Consider the following 16,511-nt stretch of genomic DNA (forward strand, 5'->3'; position numbering starts at 1 on the left):
ATAATGGCGCTGAGAGCTGCTCCCGAAACTGGACACAAAGCAGCAAAGGGGGATGTTTTCCTCTTACTTCTAAGCTCCTCTGAAGTTTGCCCATCTCCCATCGGATGCTGGTGTTCTCCTGTGACACCTTCTCGCGGAGGCTCTTCTCAAAGGCGGATTCCCCCAGCGCCTGGGCCAGCTGCAGGTCAAACCTGGAGGAGACAGCACAGGTTCCTCTCCCGAGCGGGTCTGCGACGGCGGCGCAGCTGCCTCCTGGCCAGGGAGCTGCGCCAAGGCCGCGGCTTCTGGCACTGGACTTCCCAAGTGCTTTTGAGAAAAAAAATCAAAAGCTTATTGTCTGCAAAGTGCTGCCATCGTTTTGTGAATCCCTAATTCCTCCGCACAAGCGCCAGCCGTGGGAAGCAGCCGGCATGGAGCAGCAGCGATGTGCACACAGGCGGTTTGCTGAGAGCGGAGCACAAAAAAACATGAAAATCAGCTGCGACAGACCCAAAACACCCCAAAATGGGCGCCTGTGTGGGCAGAAGCCCTCTGCTCCCCACCACTGCGGGCAGCTCCATCCCCAGAGCTGGCCGGGCCTCTGCTGCACTGCGGGTTTGGTTTCAGCTCTGGAAGAAGCGTTGCTGCTTCGGAGCAATAAGCCGGGGAGCTTCTCAGCACCTTCTTATCTCTGGGCGAGGCTGAGCCCAGCCCACAGTCAGCGTCTCAGCGCGGGCAAGCAGGGAACACCGGCAGCGAAGTGTAAATTAAAAGAATTATAAAGAAAGCGGTTGGTGATTTCCCACGTTTTTCTCTGCCTGTTTGGTCTTGGCGTCCCATTGTTTGGGCAGAAAACCTATTTCCTTCACAGGTACCAATCAGCAACATTAAAACACTGAGGGATCATTTCTTGGACCCTCCTCCTCCAGAGCAGGTGGAGGCCCAGAGCTTTGCCAGCAGCGCTCCTGGCACGGTCACACCCCGCCAAGGGCACGGGCAGCCTGCAACACCCCAGGGGTGTCCCCCACCCAGTGACATGGGGCCAGCTCCGAGCCCCGGGCAGCCCCCACGGTGATGCCACCGAGCCTCGCACTGAGCGTGAGGGCTCCTATGGAAGCGTGTTACAGTCACACAGCCACGGGACGTAAAAATAACCCCTCGGCTTGGTGCAACCTCCAGCAAAGAGGGTGAAAAGAGCAGCCCCTGGTCACCCGAAGCCACCCTGAGCATCCCTGTCCCCCGCCCTCCCGCTCTGGCAGCCCCGGCCCTCCCGCCAGCCTTACTTCTTCTGCCTCTTCTCCAGCTCGTGGCTGCGGCTCTGCTGGCTCTCGGCGAGCACTCGCGCGTCCTCCAGCTCGCAGGCCAGCCGCCTGCACCGCCGCCGCAGCTGCTGCGACGCCTTCTTGGCCGCCTCGCAGGCCGCCTGCGCCTCGCCGAGCTGCGGGCAGAGGCGGCGGTGAGCGGCGGAGGGACCCCCCGCACACGCACCCCGCCCCGCGCTCGGCCCCGCTCTCGCGCCAGGGGATGCTTCACCCGGAGATCTTTCACCCAAACAAGGACAAATTTAGGTGCTCCGGTCCCCTCACGCCCCGGGTACCCTCCTGCAGCATCCCAGCCCTCCTGCTGCGCCAGCGAAGCTGCCCCCGGGGGCGGACGCATGATCCTGTTTCTTTTGCAAAAAGCAGCGAAGGAGCTGGATCCCCCAAGGAGTCACATCGTGGTTGGGACACAGAGACACGCAGAGCTCTTGCCAGCCAGAGAATGGAATCATTAAGGAATTACTTTAAATAAGCAAAATCTTGCATTAATGGAGCCTGTAACTCCAAACTAACTATCTGGAAGCAAATGGGCTGTTTTGCTTTACCCGAGCTCCTAAGACTGGGTTGCTTTTTTTATTACTTTTTAATGTACCATGGATAATACTCATTTCTTTATTTTACTCTTACGGGAAGCGACCTGACTCCCAGGCACGCTGGCTCTCTCCCGCCTGATGGCAAAGCTCGGGAACAGCCAGCTCCCGCAGCAGCAGCTCTTTGCAGCACAGATGGTGCGAGCACAACCCCATCCAGTATCCAAAAGGCAGATCAGCACCAAGACCCACCGCCGAGCCCCTCCCCACCCCGCAGCTTCTCACCCTGTGCTCACACTCCCACTTGAGCAGGGTTGAGTTTTGCCATGTTCTGGTACAAAATTACTTTTTAAGCTTGAAGGAAGTTTGGGAGGATTTATCCTCGAACCAGCAGAAAACAGCTGGGAGAGGACACGCAGCTCCACCAGCAGCCTTGCTCCACAGTGCGACCCTGGGGAGCCCCTCTCCCCTCTGGCCCCCGGGGCCAGCAGCACTTGCCTTTTGCTCGAGCCCCTTTTTGGCGCCCAGCTCGGACTCCAGCCGCTCCTCCAGCTGCACCAGCCGCTTCCGCAGGAAGGCGATCTCCGTCTGCGCACACTCGAAGCGCACTTGCCACTCGTCCTCTGCAAATGGGGAGAGACCCAGAGGTGCTGGGTGGGTGCTCAGGCCTGACTGGCCGTGCCGGGTCAGTTGGGTGAATGAACAACGGCACCACAGGTCCTGTGTGGCACCGACACCAGCACCGAGCTCGTAGGGTGCAGCCTACCCAGGGCTGCCCCAGCTCAGACAGCACATGTACCCTCATCTTGGGCAGAGCGTGCGTGCTCATCCCATCCCCTCCCATCCCCTCCCATCCCCTCCCATCCCCTCCCATCCCATCCCATCCCCATCCCATCCCCTGTGTCTTTGCAGCCTCCTCAGCACTCCAAAACATTCTCCAAACACACTTTGAGCTGCTGGCAGTGCCAGCGCCGTGTGCGACCGAGCTGCCGCTGCCAGCTCCCACCAGAGGAATGTGCCAACACCATGCTGGGGTGGCCAGGGGCTGGGGGAGCAGCACTGCTTGGGGTGCGGGGTAAACCTCCGCCCAGTGTAAGAGGCTTTGCTGGCCCATGGAGGTGGCCATGCTGGCCCCACAGGTTGGGCTTGATAGCCAGAGCATGCATCGTCCCTGAAGGGACACCCCTACCTCCTCCAGAGCCACTTATCTTCATCTCACGCAACTGAACCAGCTGCTGGGCCTCTTCCAGCTGCTTTTCCACTGACTCCAGTTTCTTCTGCACTTGGTCGTGTTTGCTCTGAGGAAACCCGGGGGAAGGAAGGGAGCAGCTCTACCTGGGCACTCGGGTCCAGCAAGGCTGTGCCAAGAGGGTGACATCGCCACTGGCACGGCCCGACAGCTCGGGGCTCCCCTACCTGCAGCTCCTGCAGCTCGCGGGCGCCCCGCAGCCTCTCCGCCCGCTCCCCGTCCAGGACCTGGCAGGCGACGTCGCCCTTGTACCGCTCGTCCGACAGCTCCGTCGTCAGGTCGATGATCTGGGGGGCAGTGGGGAGGCAATTTGGGCATCGCTGTGCCTGTAGGCGATGGGCAGGGGTCCGGCCATCCCTCATCGACCCTGCAGTGTCCTGACTGCTCGCATCTGGCAGCTGCCTGTGCTTAGGGGACGTGGTAAGAGCTCACCAGCACTGACCAGTGCCACCAGTGGGAACCCAGGCTCCCACTGGCAGTGCTCAGCAAAAAGCAACTGGAGCCTGTGGCAGCCCAAGGCAGCTGCCCACTACAGCTGCCCAGATTTCTCCATCTCTATCTCCATTTCTAGCTGATTAACATTAAATTTCGTTTGAAACAAGCAGATGAGTGAAGGGGGAGTTATTTATCTGGACAAAGCAGAGGCGGAGGGTCTGTGCTGCTCAGCCGGCTGAGCAAAGGGCTGCAGAGGTGGCAGGGCCAGCAGGAACACGCAGGCTTCCAACGCTCCTCTTCCTCCCTCTGACAGCATTTTGAGGCACTCCACATTTTGCAGGGACGCTACACAAGCTCCTTAGGGGCTCCAACAAGTGTAACTGGGTAAGTAAACTCCATAGGTTTTCTTTCCGCAGGGAGCTGGCATTTTTCTAGGTCTGTGCTGAGGCATTAGCCTTGCTCAGCAGTCCCAGCCTCACGGGTGTGATTTCATTTTTAACAGGGAGCTTGAGCTAAATCATCTTTAGCCGCTTCCCATGGAGAAGGGGTCCCTGGCCCTTGGGGCTGTTGGCTCCATTAACCAGAGCTGCAGCGTTACACCTTGGCCGTTCCTTGCGAGGGGTGAGCGCCAAACCCAGGGCATTTGCAGCAAACCTGGGAGCTCCTTCTCCTTCTGGTACTGAACAAAACCCCAGCTGCAATCACACAGGAGCCCCTGCACAGGACCAGCAGCCGGCTGGGGAGACATTTTGTCCCCAACAAGCCCCCCAGTCCCTTGTGACACACACAACGGGGCACCGTGGGGGCACGCTTGGAGCCAGGGGACAGGCAGGACCCTTCTGCGCGCGTCTCCTCGGTATTAGCGCTCGTCCCATTAAACTAAATGACTCCTGGTGTCTGCAGAGGTCGGCGAGCCTGCGGTCCTGAGAGCGTAACGAGAACATGATACATCTCTCTGTAATTTCCCACTCTAATGATACCCTTCTGTCAGCAGAAGGGATGAATCCGCGCTGCCGCTTTCCAGCCTCGCACGCCGCGCCGGCGGCAGCTGGAGGTGATGTCTGTCCTTTCCCTGAGGCTTTCCCAGGGGACACCCCTGGAATGGCCCATCCCCAGGATGTCCGGGCTGCTCTCTGGGTGCAGACCCCGGGGGAACCCGTCGCCCTGGCCAGCGGGTCCCCACCCGGCAGGGACCCTGCAGCGGCACCGGGTGCTGCAGGCGCCTGGGTCCCGCACAGAGAACCACGGCTGGCAGCCACCCCCCGCCCAACCCTCTGCTCATCGTGGCCCCTCCTGCTCTGATCTAATTCGTGGTCATATTTATCCAGATACAGCTTAATTTCCAACTCGACCAAGTGGGGCTGCGGCAGGGGCTTTTTTTCAGTCTCTACCTTGCTCTCCAGCTTCTCTGCAGTCTGCCTGAGCTCGCTGCATGCCTGCTCGGATTTTTCCAGCTTCTTTCTTAGCACCACCAGCTCCTCCTAGGGAAGATTGAAAAAAACCAAACCAAAACAAAAAAAAAAACCCACACGTGGAGAACTCCAGCATCCTCAATTTATGAAAATCTTGTTTTCTGTTCAAAATAAGCAGGAGAGACATAGCTGTCTGATTAATAAAATTTACCAGGCAACTTTGAAGGCTGCTCACTGCAAATTGCCAGGACTACAGCTCCTGACATGAATTTCATCGGGGGGACTGTCAGCTTTGGTGTGCGTACAGAGCACATTTTATGAAAAAAGAAGCAAACCTCAAAAGCCTGGGATGAACAGCCAAACGTCTAAATTTTGCTCATGGAGCGTTCCCGGGGCCCTGGCAGGCTATCACAGAACCGTGGCAAAGGCACGTTGTTTTCTGTGATTCTTTTTCAGGCAGCCTGACTGTAACAGCAGAAAGCTGCTCGGTGCAGCCTTGTCCTGCTTTGATGTCCAACACCGAGCAGAAGCAGAACGTGCAGAGTTGTGATAAAAGCGGAGGTTAACGGGTGATGGGCCTGATGGATCCCAGGTGGGTTTGGAGAGAGAAACAGAGGCTTGGGCAGCTTTTGTTTCATCTGAGCCAGCCTGAAAACATCTTGTTAAAACCTCACTAAGGCAAGAGGAGGAGCAGGATGCCAAGGAAGACAGACTAAGAATTTAGCACAGGTCTCAGACGGTGCCGAGGGGCGAAAGGTGCCTTTCCCGGGTCAGCAAGTGCCCGTTGATGTCTCCCGTCACCAGTGGCAGCGCAGCTGGAAGCCAGCACAGCTCTGGTGATGGTACGGAGCAGAGTCCCCTGTGTCAAGGATGAGTTTGACTGCTCATCGTCCCTCATCCCACGGACTGATGTGGGGTACCCACCCCCAAGGGGCTTGGCTCAGTGGGTTCAGCCCCAGCAAGCTCACGGGGGGGTGCAGGGAGGGCAGCTGTGGCCCTGGAATGGGGCTTTGGCTGCGGGGACATGGTGCGTTTACTACTGTCCCTCTAAGGAAGAAAGAGTTATTTCTCCCTCCACAACTCTGCAGAACACATTCCTGGGGGCAAAAAATGCAGAGCTAAGAACAGATGATGACTCCTGCATGGTGAGAAAAATATCTCTGCCCTGGCAGAAGTGAATTCTAGTTTGAGTGACCTATCAGGCAGATCCCCTAAAGCATCCCCTCCCCTCCCATCCCCTCCCCTCCCATCCCATCCCACCCCATCCCATCCCATCCCATCCCATCCCATCCCGTCCCGTCCCGTCCCGTCCCATCCCGCCCCATCCCATCCCATCCCATCCCATCCCGTCCCGTCCCGTCCCATCCCGTCCCATCCCACCCCATCCCATCCCATCCCATCCCGTTACTTGGTACCTACTTCTTTTGCCCGGAGCTGCTCCTCCGCGAGGTTAACGCTAAGCAGGGGCCGCACGCGGCTCAGCAGTTGCCACCAGGGCCAGTGCCTGACTGCCTGGAAGACCACCAGGTTCTTCTGGATGCAGCGGACAGCGAGACGCTGGATCTGTGGGGAGACATGGCCGGCAGTGCCCCTCGCCCAGCCACAACCGAGCCCGCCGGGAAGGACCAGTCTGGGGCACTGGGCTGGAGAGGGATGAGGTGGCGAAGAGCTCTGCAGTGCCGGGGATGGCAGTGTGGCATCTCACGGCTGCCCAGGGGGCAGGGCAGAGCGGGTAGCCTTCAAAGGAGCAGCCTGGTCTGCTCAAAAAATCTGTAATCTGGGTGCTCTGGGCTGTGTCACAGCAGCACCCACCCTCTGCTGCGGTGGGCACAGGGCAGCCACGACCCGCGGGCTGCGTACCTTCAGCCTCTTGAACTTCTGCCGGCTGAGGAAGCCCCTGCAAGCAGCCTGGAGCAGGATCATCTTCTGGGCTATCAGCTTGTCACGTTGCTTCTCCAGCCTGGAGATGACCCCTGGCTTCAGGAAAACCTGACAACAAGCAACGGAGGTTACACATCCCTGGGACAGGGTCTGAAACCCACCGGTGGCCAGCGGGACATATTTCTGGCTCCCCTGAGACCTGCAGGAGACCAAAGGTCCTTGGACCAGCCAGGACCAGAGAGTGAGACCACTGCACCAGCTCGAAACACCGGTCTGGGAGGGGGCTCCAGCCCTACCTGGCCAAAACCACAATGCGCCTGCCTGTCCCGTGCCATGAGGGCACCCAAGGTGGCCCCGACCTCCCTGGGGACACTTATGGGACAGCAAGAGCGAGCTGTGTCCTGGCTCTGTCCTGACCTCAAGCTCAGCAGCGGGATGGCTGCACGTCCCGGAGAGCTCTGTCCACCCGCCCCTCCACCTCCTGCTCCTGGGCATCGCCGAGTCGGGGCGCACGGGGCTGCCCAGGTCCTGCTCACTCCCCAGGGACGGGGCTGCTGGTTGCCCTTCAGGGTCCGGCCCTCACACTGGGCACACGGGGCATTTGTTCTCTGTCCCTGACACCTCTCACTCCTTTTTGACACAGGCATCAGCCATCACAAGAAGCTGCGAGTCCTCAAAACTCTTCCCTTGGGCCGCTGCCCGTTTCCCACCCGCCGCAAGAACAGGAATGCTGGCGGTGGCATTTCTGACAGCGCACACACAGATGCACACAGATAACAGCAAAGATGCCAGTTTACGACAGGAAAAACAAAATTAACCACCTCATTTTCTTTAACTGAACTTGTCAGAAACACCTCATAAATGATACAGATTTGCTGATGCCATCGAATTTAGCCCAGTATTGATCTCCCAGAGCGTAAGATCTCTCTCGGTCATTGCCTGGCGCAGCTCTTGGGATATGGGACCAATCACTCCCGACTGTTGTGCACCATTTGCATAATACAGCTTTAATAAAAACTGAATTACACTTGTGAAGCCGGTGGCATACTTAAAGAGCTGCGTTTTAAAGATGCCAAATTGAATCAAAGAACAATTCCAAGGAAACTCACTTTCTTGAGATAATGCTATGATTGCTCCACCACCTATTTGATTGTCTCATTAATGTCTGTATTAACTTCACAAGCCAGCGAGTTTTAGAAGCGAGTACAAAATCAATGCTCAAAGCGATGGCAAAACTAACTCCTCTATAACAAGATGTGACTGGAGCTGCTATCGCGCTATTGATTAAGTACAAGGGTTTCATAAAAGAGATAATTGCAAACTGCGCTGTGCAGGATAAAAGTAAGTTATTTTGCTCCACAGAACCGTTTCATGAATTCTTTCTTTATAGACTCCGGGAGCTGAAAGCAAACGCCCATGCAAAATTAATTTTTCTCTCAGATTATCGCATTTAAGTTCAAGTGTTGTTGCTGCAACAACTCTTGCACCTGCAGCTGCCCGGCTCAGCAGCCTTAACCCCAGCCCACCAAAACCATGAGCTGCCCAAGCCCCATCGACTCCCATTAGACATCAGAGGTAATTAGGAACTTAAATGCTGTGAGGGGCCGGGCTCTGATAATTAGAGTTTACCCAGGGTAACGCTTTCAAATGTGAATTAGGAGCTTTCCGCTTTGATTTCTGGCAAGGCTTGGTTTCCCAGCCCAGCTGGGCCCCGCGGGGAGCCGCAGAGGAGAGGATTTCTCCCCAGTTTGGGGAGCTTTGGGCAGCTGGGAGCGCCCAGCCCGGGGCTGGCTGTGCCCAAACGCACCGGGAGCAACGGGGAGGCAGAGACCGGAGCCGCCGTACCTGGCTGCGTCCTACGGCCACGCTCCTCTTCTCCAGATCCAGCGCCTGGAAGAGCTCCTCTATAGCCTGCGGAGAAGGAGCACGTCAGGGAATTGCTCAGAAAACACTTACCCCCTGGTATGAGCCTGCGGAAATGGGGCACAGAGACCCCCCCAGTCCTTACAGGCACCCAGTGAAGGTCCCTCCAGCTGTGCTCTCGTTTCCTCCTCCCCACGCGGCAGCGCACCCGCCCAGCCCTAGAGCTGCCTCCGAAACAGCCGCCCCAGCCCCGAGTCCTGGTGCCAGAAGGACTTTCTGCTCTGGAGGCTTTGGGCAGGATGGGGATCTGCAGCCGCCTGCAGAATTTTCCCCCTTTTGCTGCCGTCCCTGGTCTGGAAGGACCCTGATACACCCCGACGGAAGGAGGCTACTCAGGGGAAGGCGAGAGCCCATCCCGGCACCATCCAGCCAGGGTCCAACTGTGCTGTGCAGCTGTAAGCCCTCGGTGCTCCCCTCCTGCCCGCTCGCCCGCAGCTCAGCCTGTGGAGCTGAAAGCAAGGGGGGAAGCACCAAGTTCCCCCTGAGCCCACTCGCGCAGAGCTGAGCCCCCACGGGGAGGCAAGCAGGAGATTAGTCCCAAGCTGTAAGAGAAGCCTGAACTCAATTTAATCTGAGCTTTGGACCGACGTGGGAAGGTAACAGCCAGCAATACCACGCGTCTCCCCAGGGCAGCAAACACTCTCTGGATGAACGGATGATTCGAAAACCCCAGAGCTACCGAAACTGTAACAAAAACCCTCCACTAATACTTCGCACTGAACAACATCCTCCAGCAGCCTCAGGCATCTCCTCCACGAAGGACAAACCCACACTAGAAATATTTTGCCACGGCCCCGGGAGCACCCAGCTGCAGCCCTTGCCCTCGCCAGCAGCCGTGCAGGCACCGGGGCGAGGGGGGACGGAGCCTGGGGGTACAGACCACCACGGTGCAGGAAACCACGCGCAGGGCTCTGCGGGATGAGCCCGTCCCACGTGCAACGGCGAGGCCAGCTGCCGCTGCCCTGGCACCCTCGCAACAGCACAAGTTGTGCTCCAGCGGCCGGGTTAATGCAGCTTACTGGGAAGAAGTCTCCAGTGAACAAAACCACGCGGAAACAAGCTCCAGGGAGGATGGGATTTTTCAAATCCCCTGCTTACACGCTGCTGACGAGGCACCCTCTGCCTCCTTACAGCATTTAATAACAATATTGACCTTTTCCGACTGTCAAACTTGTCTTATTAAATCCCGAGGTCTTAACTGAATTTGCACACGCTGGCTGGCAGTTTGCACAACCGAGCACGCGCCCATGTTTAATTCATCCCCTATCAGCTCTTCCTGGCTCTCAGTGCTTCTCCGCTCGCTCACAGGGGCAGTTCTCCCCAGTTTTTGCTACAAATTTCTGATGAAATAACAAAACCGGCAAATCTCCGCCTTCATTCCTGAGCTCCTTGGGCTTTCAGGCTTTGTGGGAGGAGGCGAGGAGCCACCCTGGGCTGCTGGAGGTGATGCCGGTCCCCAGGAAGCTCCACGGTCCCTGGTCCCTTGGCAATGCTGCCTGGCTTGTCCTCAGCCAGCCGGCTTTTGGGGGAGCCAGGACGAGGGACGGGGTGCTGCCTCGCTGGGACAGAGCAATGTCACCTGCACGTGCCCCCAGTCCCCCAGCTTGTGCCCTGTCCTGCAAAACCAGACCCGGTACGCGGCCAGAGCCTCGGGGGACCGAGGCACAGCCCGCAGCGAGCAGGATTTTCAAAGCCACTTCTTCTTGAGTATTAAAAAGAAGCAGTAACAGGCTTCATTTCCAGGCTGATTTGCTCAAGTCCTCTCCACGGTGCAATAACACGGGAAAACGTGGCCCACGCCGGGTGTTTGCTGCCTTTGCAAAAACTGTCCTTGGGGGGAGAAACTGCGGAACGAAGAGCGGAGCTGGGTCCTGCTCTGCCAGGCTGCTGGGGGAGCCGCGTCCCTCCGCGCTCGGGCACGCGTGGGAAGGGTGAAGGGGAGCGGGACGCAAAGCCACCCCCTGCACCCACTGCGGGTGGAGCTGCGGCCGCCCAGAGCCCGGAGCTACGGGCTGAGTCCCAAGCCCAGTCGCCGTTTGTCAGCAGCGCTGCGGGTGCTGCTCTGCCACCCTGAGCCTTGCTGGACGCGGATTTTCTCCCGCACCCCAGTTCCTGAAGGCAGACTCACGTTTAAGAAAACCCCCAGACCTGCACGGACAACTCTGCTGCCAAAGTCCTCAACAGCTGCCCAGATGTGGGCTCCCACCCGTTGGGGGAGATGTTGGAGCTCGGCAGCCCACAGACCTGCGGGTTTTGACCCTGCAGCAGCCACAGCAGAGCTGATGCCTGAGTGATCCCAGGGCTGGGAGATGCTGGTCTGACTGGTTTGGAGGGAGGACAGCTGGGTGCAGGCAGGGCATAGGCAGCGCCAGCGCAGGGGCTGCTGCAGGGAGCTCCAGGAATTGCTCCTCGTTGCAGAGAAAGCCCTGACTGTGCCGGGGAGGGCTGGAAGAGCTCCGGCACCGGCAGAGCTCCACGTGCCAGCCCGGCACACACCTTGCTCTCGTCCGGCACCTCGTAGGCAGAGCTGTGCTTCTTCATGACGTCCGGAGCCAGGACCTGGAAGCGCCTTCGAAACTGGGTCAGCAGCAGGCGATCCGCATAGCCTGGGGACAGACAGCCATCGCTGGGGGCCACCAGCCCGGGGGCACAGGCATGCACCGAAACGCTGGGGAGGGAACCAGCCGCGAAGGGTGGCACGTTCTGCGCACAGCAAAGGGCGCTGCGGGTGGTGGGGACCAGGGGAGCCGCCCTTAGCGGAGGCAGATGCGCTTGAGGCGGTCGGACGCCATCCCAGCACCTCGTGTCACACAGGAGATGCCCCTGGACCTCCCGCACGGTCCCTCTCCCCCCGGCATGGACTGGGACCCCGGTTGGTGCAGGTCCAGCTCGATGCACAGATGCTCCAAGGGGAGCACAAGGGAAACCCCCTCCTGGAGCTGCAGCCGCCATGCTCAGGCTGTGCCGCCCGGCAGCGCCGCGGGCTGTGAGCAGGAGAGGGGCTGGGAACCCCCGGCAAACAGCATCAATAAAAACTCGGGGGCTTTCTGAGGTGGGGCTGGCAAGAGGCAGATGCCGAGCAAGGCGTGGGAGGGCTGAGCCACCGGCGCCGCACACGGCAGCGGTGGGGCCGCCACGTACCGACGCGGTGAAGGCGCAGGGCGTCCAGGAGCTGGGTGCCCTCCAGCTGGGCTCGCAGGGTCGGCACGTCCAGCTGCGGGGCTGCGTCGGGCGGTGTGGGGGGCCGAGGGACCCCGGCGGGCTGGGGCATCCCCGGGAGGAGGCAGTGGACGAAATGCAGCTGGGAGCGTCGGAGAAGGTTCGTGAGCGCGTCCTGCCGGGCAAGGAAAGGTCAGCGGGATGGGAGGGGGGGTGAAGAGACAGTGCGTGGTGGTGGGGGGAAACGCTCCCTGTGCACCCCCCGCCAGGTGTCTGGGCAGGTAAAGGAGCCTCCTCAGAGCTCAAGTGCATGTTAGGAACAACAGAGAGGTGAGCCCGAGGGGCAGGTCACATGCTGAGTGGGACCTTCCTCCTAACGTCCCACATTTTCGGTTGATGGGCTACAAAAGGTTACCAGGGTTGAGGGTTGCTGGGTGGGGTGAGCCCGGGACAGCCAGGACCACAATGTGGGCTGGCCAGGGAGCCTGCGGAGACTGAGCCTCGTCTCCTCGACAGAGCTCGACACCTCGTTATGGCCAAGATCAGCAGGAGCTTGGCACGTGCCCAGCACGGAGGGCTAGTCCACCGGTCTGAGTGCTTAAGAGGATTAAGTGGCGGCACAGCAAGGTGCGCGTGTAATCTGGTTTAGGATTTGTTTGCCTGGGATGCTTTCCCTGAGCCACAGTGGTGCTGGGGAGGCCTGTGGCCACCCACGGCCAGAGCAGCATCCTGGGCCAAGAGCCCTGCGGGACACTGAGCCTCAACGGACCCTACGGAGCAAGAGGTGCCCGCCGGGGGGTGTGGGGTCCCCGCTAAGGGGGATACACCCCGCTAAACAGGACACCGCAGTGCTGCCAACACCATGCCGGTCCCGGCGCCCACACTCACCGCCTGCAGTTTGAGCTGAGCACACACCGACTTCTTCACGGCTGCAAAGCTGCTGGCGAAGGTCTTCCTCACACAGGCGTTGCGGTGCAGGGCGGCCTGGGAGCGTCCCTCCAGCCCCGCCACGGCGCGGCAGGGCAGCGGCACCCGCGAGCGCGGCAGCACCAGCTCCTTCACGGCGTCTCTGTCGGGGCGAGCAATGAGACAGGGCCGTGGGGCCGTGGCAAGGGGGAATGTCCCAGCCCCTTCAACGGGGAGGCAAAGGCCAGCACCCCAAATTCAGCATCGGTGCTCTGCGGAGCGGAGTGCCGGGACACCCCCCACCCCCTCTGTGCTTCTCTAGTTTGGGCACGGAGCTGTTCACCGCTGTTAAAACTTCCCTGAATGGAAGCCCAAACCAAAATGAGCCGGGAGTGTTTAAACAGAAGGTTAAAATCATCCCTTCTGTGTGTGGGGGCAGCAGCTCGATCACATTTCCACTCTGATTTAGTTTACAAGGTCCCTCGAAGCAGTGGGGAAGCCTGCCCTCGGTCAGCGATGTCTCACAGCCCCAACCCGTGCTGGATGCCCAACCCCACGACACTGCAGAGCTGAGGACATTGTGGGGTGCCCCCGGTGTCCCCTGGCCCCCCCACTGCACATGTCTACAGGAGGGAACCCCCGCTGAAGTGGCGCGGATCTGCTCAAAGCCGACAGCCCTGATGGCAGCTGTTCGCCGCGGCGTTCTTCATCACCCCGCTGCGCTCACAGCGTGTAGATGTGGCTGTCAGTCAGCCCGGGGGCTGGATGGCCGTAAGTCAAACCATTTGACATCTGCTCCCCCCACCTTAACTTATCTCTCTCAGGATTCCCCACAAGCTGCGCTGAAAGCTGTGGGGTTTCTGGCTTGCTTGCAGTTTTTCCCACTCGAGATCCCGTCCCCTCCTTGCCCGCCCGAGGCCAGATCAGCTCCGTCCCCTGGGCTGTGAGTTGGGCAGGAGATGGGGGGACAGGCAGGGACCCCTCACAGCCAGCACCAAGGGCACTGCCCAGGCCGCAGGTCCTCTCCTCTTGTCGGGATGCCCCACACAACCCTCTGCCTTCCCCACCACGGAGCTGCAGCGGGTGTGCGACCTCCAGCCCCCGCTGCAGCAACTCAGCGGACGGCAGGGCCGTACCCAACCCGCTGCCCCGGGCACGGTGATGAGCGCCGGTGCTGCGGCACCTCCCTCCTACTTACACCTTGGACCGCTGCAGCACCTGGATGGCGTTTTGTGCCGAAAGGTTGAGCTTGGCTTTGCTGACCCAGCCCGTGAGGTCGTAGCGCACAGGGTCCGTGCCCAGCTGGTGGGAGATCTCGAAGTTCAGCGCCTGCTCGCACCTGCGCATGCAGCCGTCCTCTGCGATGGCATCCCAGAGTCACCCCGGAAGAAAAGCCCAGGGACACATTTAATTTGCCACATGGTTTTTAAATTTCCAGTGCCAAACGACGGGCAGCCGAGCCGCACCCAACTTACCCTCCTGCTCAGGTCCCTTGGTGGCGAAGTAGGAGCAGAGGCGGTCGAAGGCGGTGCCGTCCCCGGAGCCCGGGATCAGCACCTCCTCGTCCAGGATCCACAGCAGCCCCCTGCGATCGGCGCCCGGGCTGCTGGGCAGTGCTTGTGGCTGCCGAAGGGACACGGCCCTTGGTGACAGGGAAGGGGCAGGAGGGCCGCGGGCAGCCGGCTCCAGCCGCAGCCACGTCACCCTGCTCCCCAGCACCTCTGCCCCACACCACGGCCAGGAGACCCTCCTGGCCTGATCCAGCTCTGGACATCACCCTCAAGACCTTGACCAGGAAGGGTGCTTGTATTTTATAAAAACAAAAAGGTCTTGGTTGATGCTGTGCCCTCCCCTGCAACAGCTCAGCTGCTCTGTGCAAAACACACCGCGAGGTCCCACTCTGCCTGGGAAATCCTCACTCCCCTGAGCAGGAGGATGCTTCAAGCACGACCAGAGCGACCAACTCCCACTGTGGCCACGGGGACGAGTTACCTGTGAGGAGCTCAGGTCGATGATGGACAGCGTGGCCAGGGGAGAGCGCTCTGGAAGATCAAAAGACACCTCAACATTTTCCTGGAAAACATTATTTAAAAGTTTGCTTCAGTCACGGCCTGGCATCTGAAAGCCAAGAGGAGATACATCTGCATGGAAGGGGAGGAAGATGGGGGGGTCCTGCACCCGCTCGGCTTTGGGGGGATCCGGGGCCAGGGGAGCGGAGCAGCCACCGGAGACACGGCCGGTGTGACACGGAGGCACGGCCTCATCCTGCCCGGGGCAGGGCCGCCGGGACCCCCGCGCCCAATGGGCTTCTGCAGCGCTTCGCGGATGCTGGACAAGCTGCATAAATCACGGCTAAGATAACAACTGAAGACTTAAGAAAGCACCAAGAAAACAATCAGTTGTAAATCTGCAGCTCGCAGGCACTGTTTCCCTTTCCGAACTGAGGGGGGGAAGCACGGCTCCCTCGCGCTCACGTGTGAACCGGGGGTGCTCAGCGAGAGCCGCAGCGTTAACGTCCCCAAATGTACACGGTGAGATTTGGCTCAGGGTTCAGGTTTGCAGCCCGAGCGTGCAGGTGGAGCAGAAAGCAACAGCGGGGCCCTGAGTTTCTTCCTACCACGTGCCACCCTCGGCCCCGTGTGTGACCCAGCTCTGGGAGTAAATGGGTCACCGGGGCTCGGGCTCGGCGCCGCAGTCCCGTGGCTCACGGGGAAATGGCTTGTACCGGGGCAGCCGCCCTTGGCCAGCAGCAAAGCCAGGGCAAGGCTGAGCCCGCTGACTTTCAAGCTCGGCCAGTAACTACAGATTCATCACGAGGAGGAGCACACAGATACTCACCTGGTGCAAGTGATGTGTGAACATTAAGCCATGGGAATTCAACTCCTCCCAGGGCTAGAGGCATTAAAGTAACTTCTGCAAGCCTAATGAGTTCAGCTCTGCTTGTAGATTTTTCAGCAGCTTGTTTCTGCAATAATTTATCATTTTCCTTTCTATTCTCCATTATTCATCACCCAAGGAAAATCTCAGCTGCACCAACAGAAGGGCACGAAGCCTCCTGAGCTGGAACAAGCGTGCCCAGAGAGATGCCAAGACAGCCTGGCATCTGTGGCACGTCCGAAACACCCGAGAGGATCCATGACTGGGGCAGCGGGGGGAAGAGAGTCCCAGCTCAAGGCCGTGGCTCTGTACAGACCCCTCGTCTCTGCAACAGCCCCTCGTTGACACTCCTGAGCGTCTCGTTCGGTCACACCGCGGCGGGGCACAGGGACCCGCTGGGTCAAAGACAGCCCCGTGTCCCCGGGTGCTGGGACGCTGCTCCCAGCCCTCGCTCCTCACCTCTCTGTACCTCTCCATTTCCAAAACGAAGGTTTTCTCGTAGAAGAGAGCCTGCAGCCGCTCGTGCACGTAGTTGTGGCAAAGCTCCTCGAAGGTCGCCGCTCGCTCGCCCCGCTGGTGCCGCGGGTTGTGAAAGCCGGGGGTGTCCACCACCGCGATGGAGGCCATGGAGAGGTGCTGGGAGGAGAAAGACCTGGGGAAAGACCCCACACACCGCCGGGTTGTACCCACAGACCTCAGCTCTCCCTTCGGAGGTGACACCCCCTCCTCCCCGCAGCGTGCCGTCCCTGGGTGGGCACCATCCCACGTAGCCGTGACCAGCCCAGCGCTTCCCCTCTCCCCCTCTCCCGGTGTCTCCTGTCAGGGAGCGCCTGCACCTCCT

At 59.8% G+C, this 16,511-nt stretch overlaps 1 protein-coding gene across 1 annotated transcript in view; it reads right to left on the reverse strand.

Annotated features, from left to right (window-relative positions):
- Window positions 1-16,511, reverse strand: part of MYO18B (myosin XVIIIB) — a 70,506-nt gene that overhangs the window by 34,927 nt on the left and 19,068 nt on the right. Inside the window, exons 15-30 of the mRNA XM_074920919.1 lie at window positions 16,130-16,322; window positions 14,786-14,866; window positions 14,269-14,416; window positions 13,992-14,151; window positions 12,776-12,956; window positions 11,870-12,062; window positions 11,225-11,334; window positions 8,651-8,716; window positions 6,785-6,913; window positions 6,344-6,487; window positions 4,904-4,993; window positions 3,245-3,364; window positions 3,018-3,126; window positions 2,327-2,451; window positions 1,263-1,417; window positions 68-191 (exon numbers count right to left, since the gene is read on the reverse strand). Of these exons, the coding sequence (XP_074777020.1) occupies window positions 68-191; window positions 1,263-1,417; window positions 2,327-2,451; window positions 3,018-3,126; window positions 3,245-3,364; window positions 4,904-4,993; window positions 6,344-6,487; window positions 6,785-6,913; window positions 8,651-8,716; window positions 11,225-11,334; window positions 11,870-12,062; window positions 12,776-12,956; window positions 13,992-14,151; window positions 14,269-14,416; window positions 14,786-14,866; window positions 16,130-16,322 (2,128 nt within the window). The remainder of the gene's footprint in view (window positions 1-67; window positions 192-1,262; window positions 1,418-2,326; window positions 2,452-3,017; window positions 3,127-3,244; window positions 3,365-4,903; window positions 4,994-6,343; window positions 6,488-6,784; window positions 6,914-8,650; window positions 8,717-11,224; window positions 11,335-11,869; window positions 12,063-12,775; window positions 12,957-13,991; window positions 14,152-14,268; window positions 14,417-14,785; window positions 14,867-16,129; window positions 16,323-16,511) is intronic.

This window comes from Athene noctua, chromosome 17 (genome assembly GCF_965140245.1).
Source record: "Athene noctua chromosome 17, bAthNoc1.hap1.1, whole genome shotgun sequence".
Classification (NCBI taxonomy): Eukaryota; Metazoa; Chordata; class Aves; order Strigiformes; family Strigidae; genus Athene; species Athene noctua.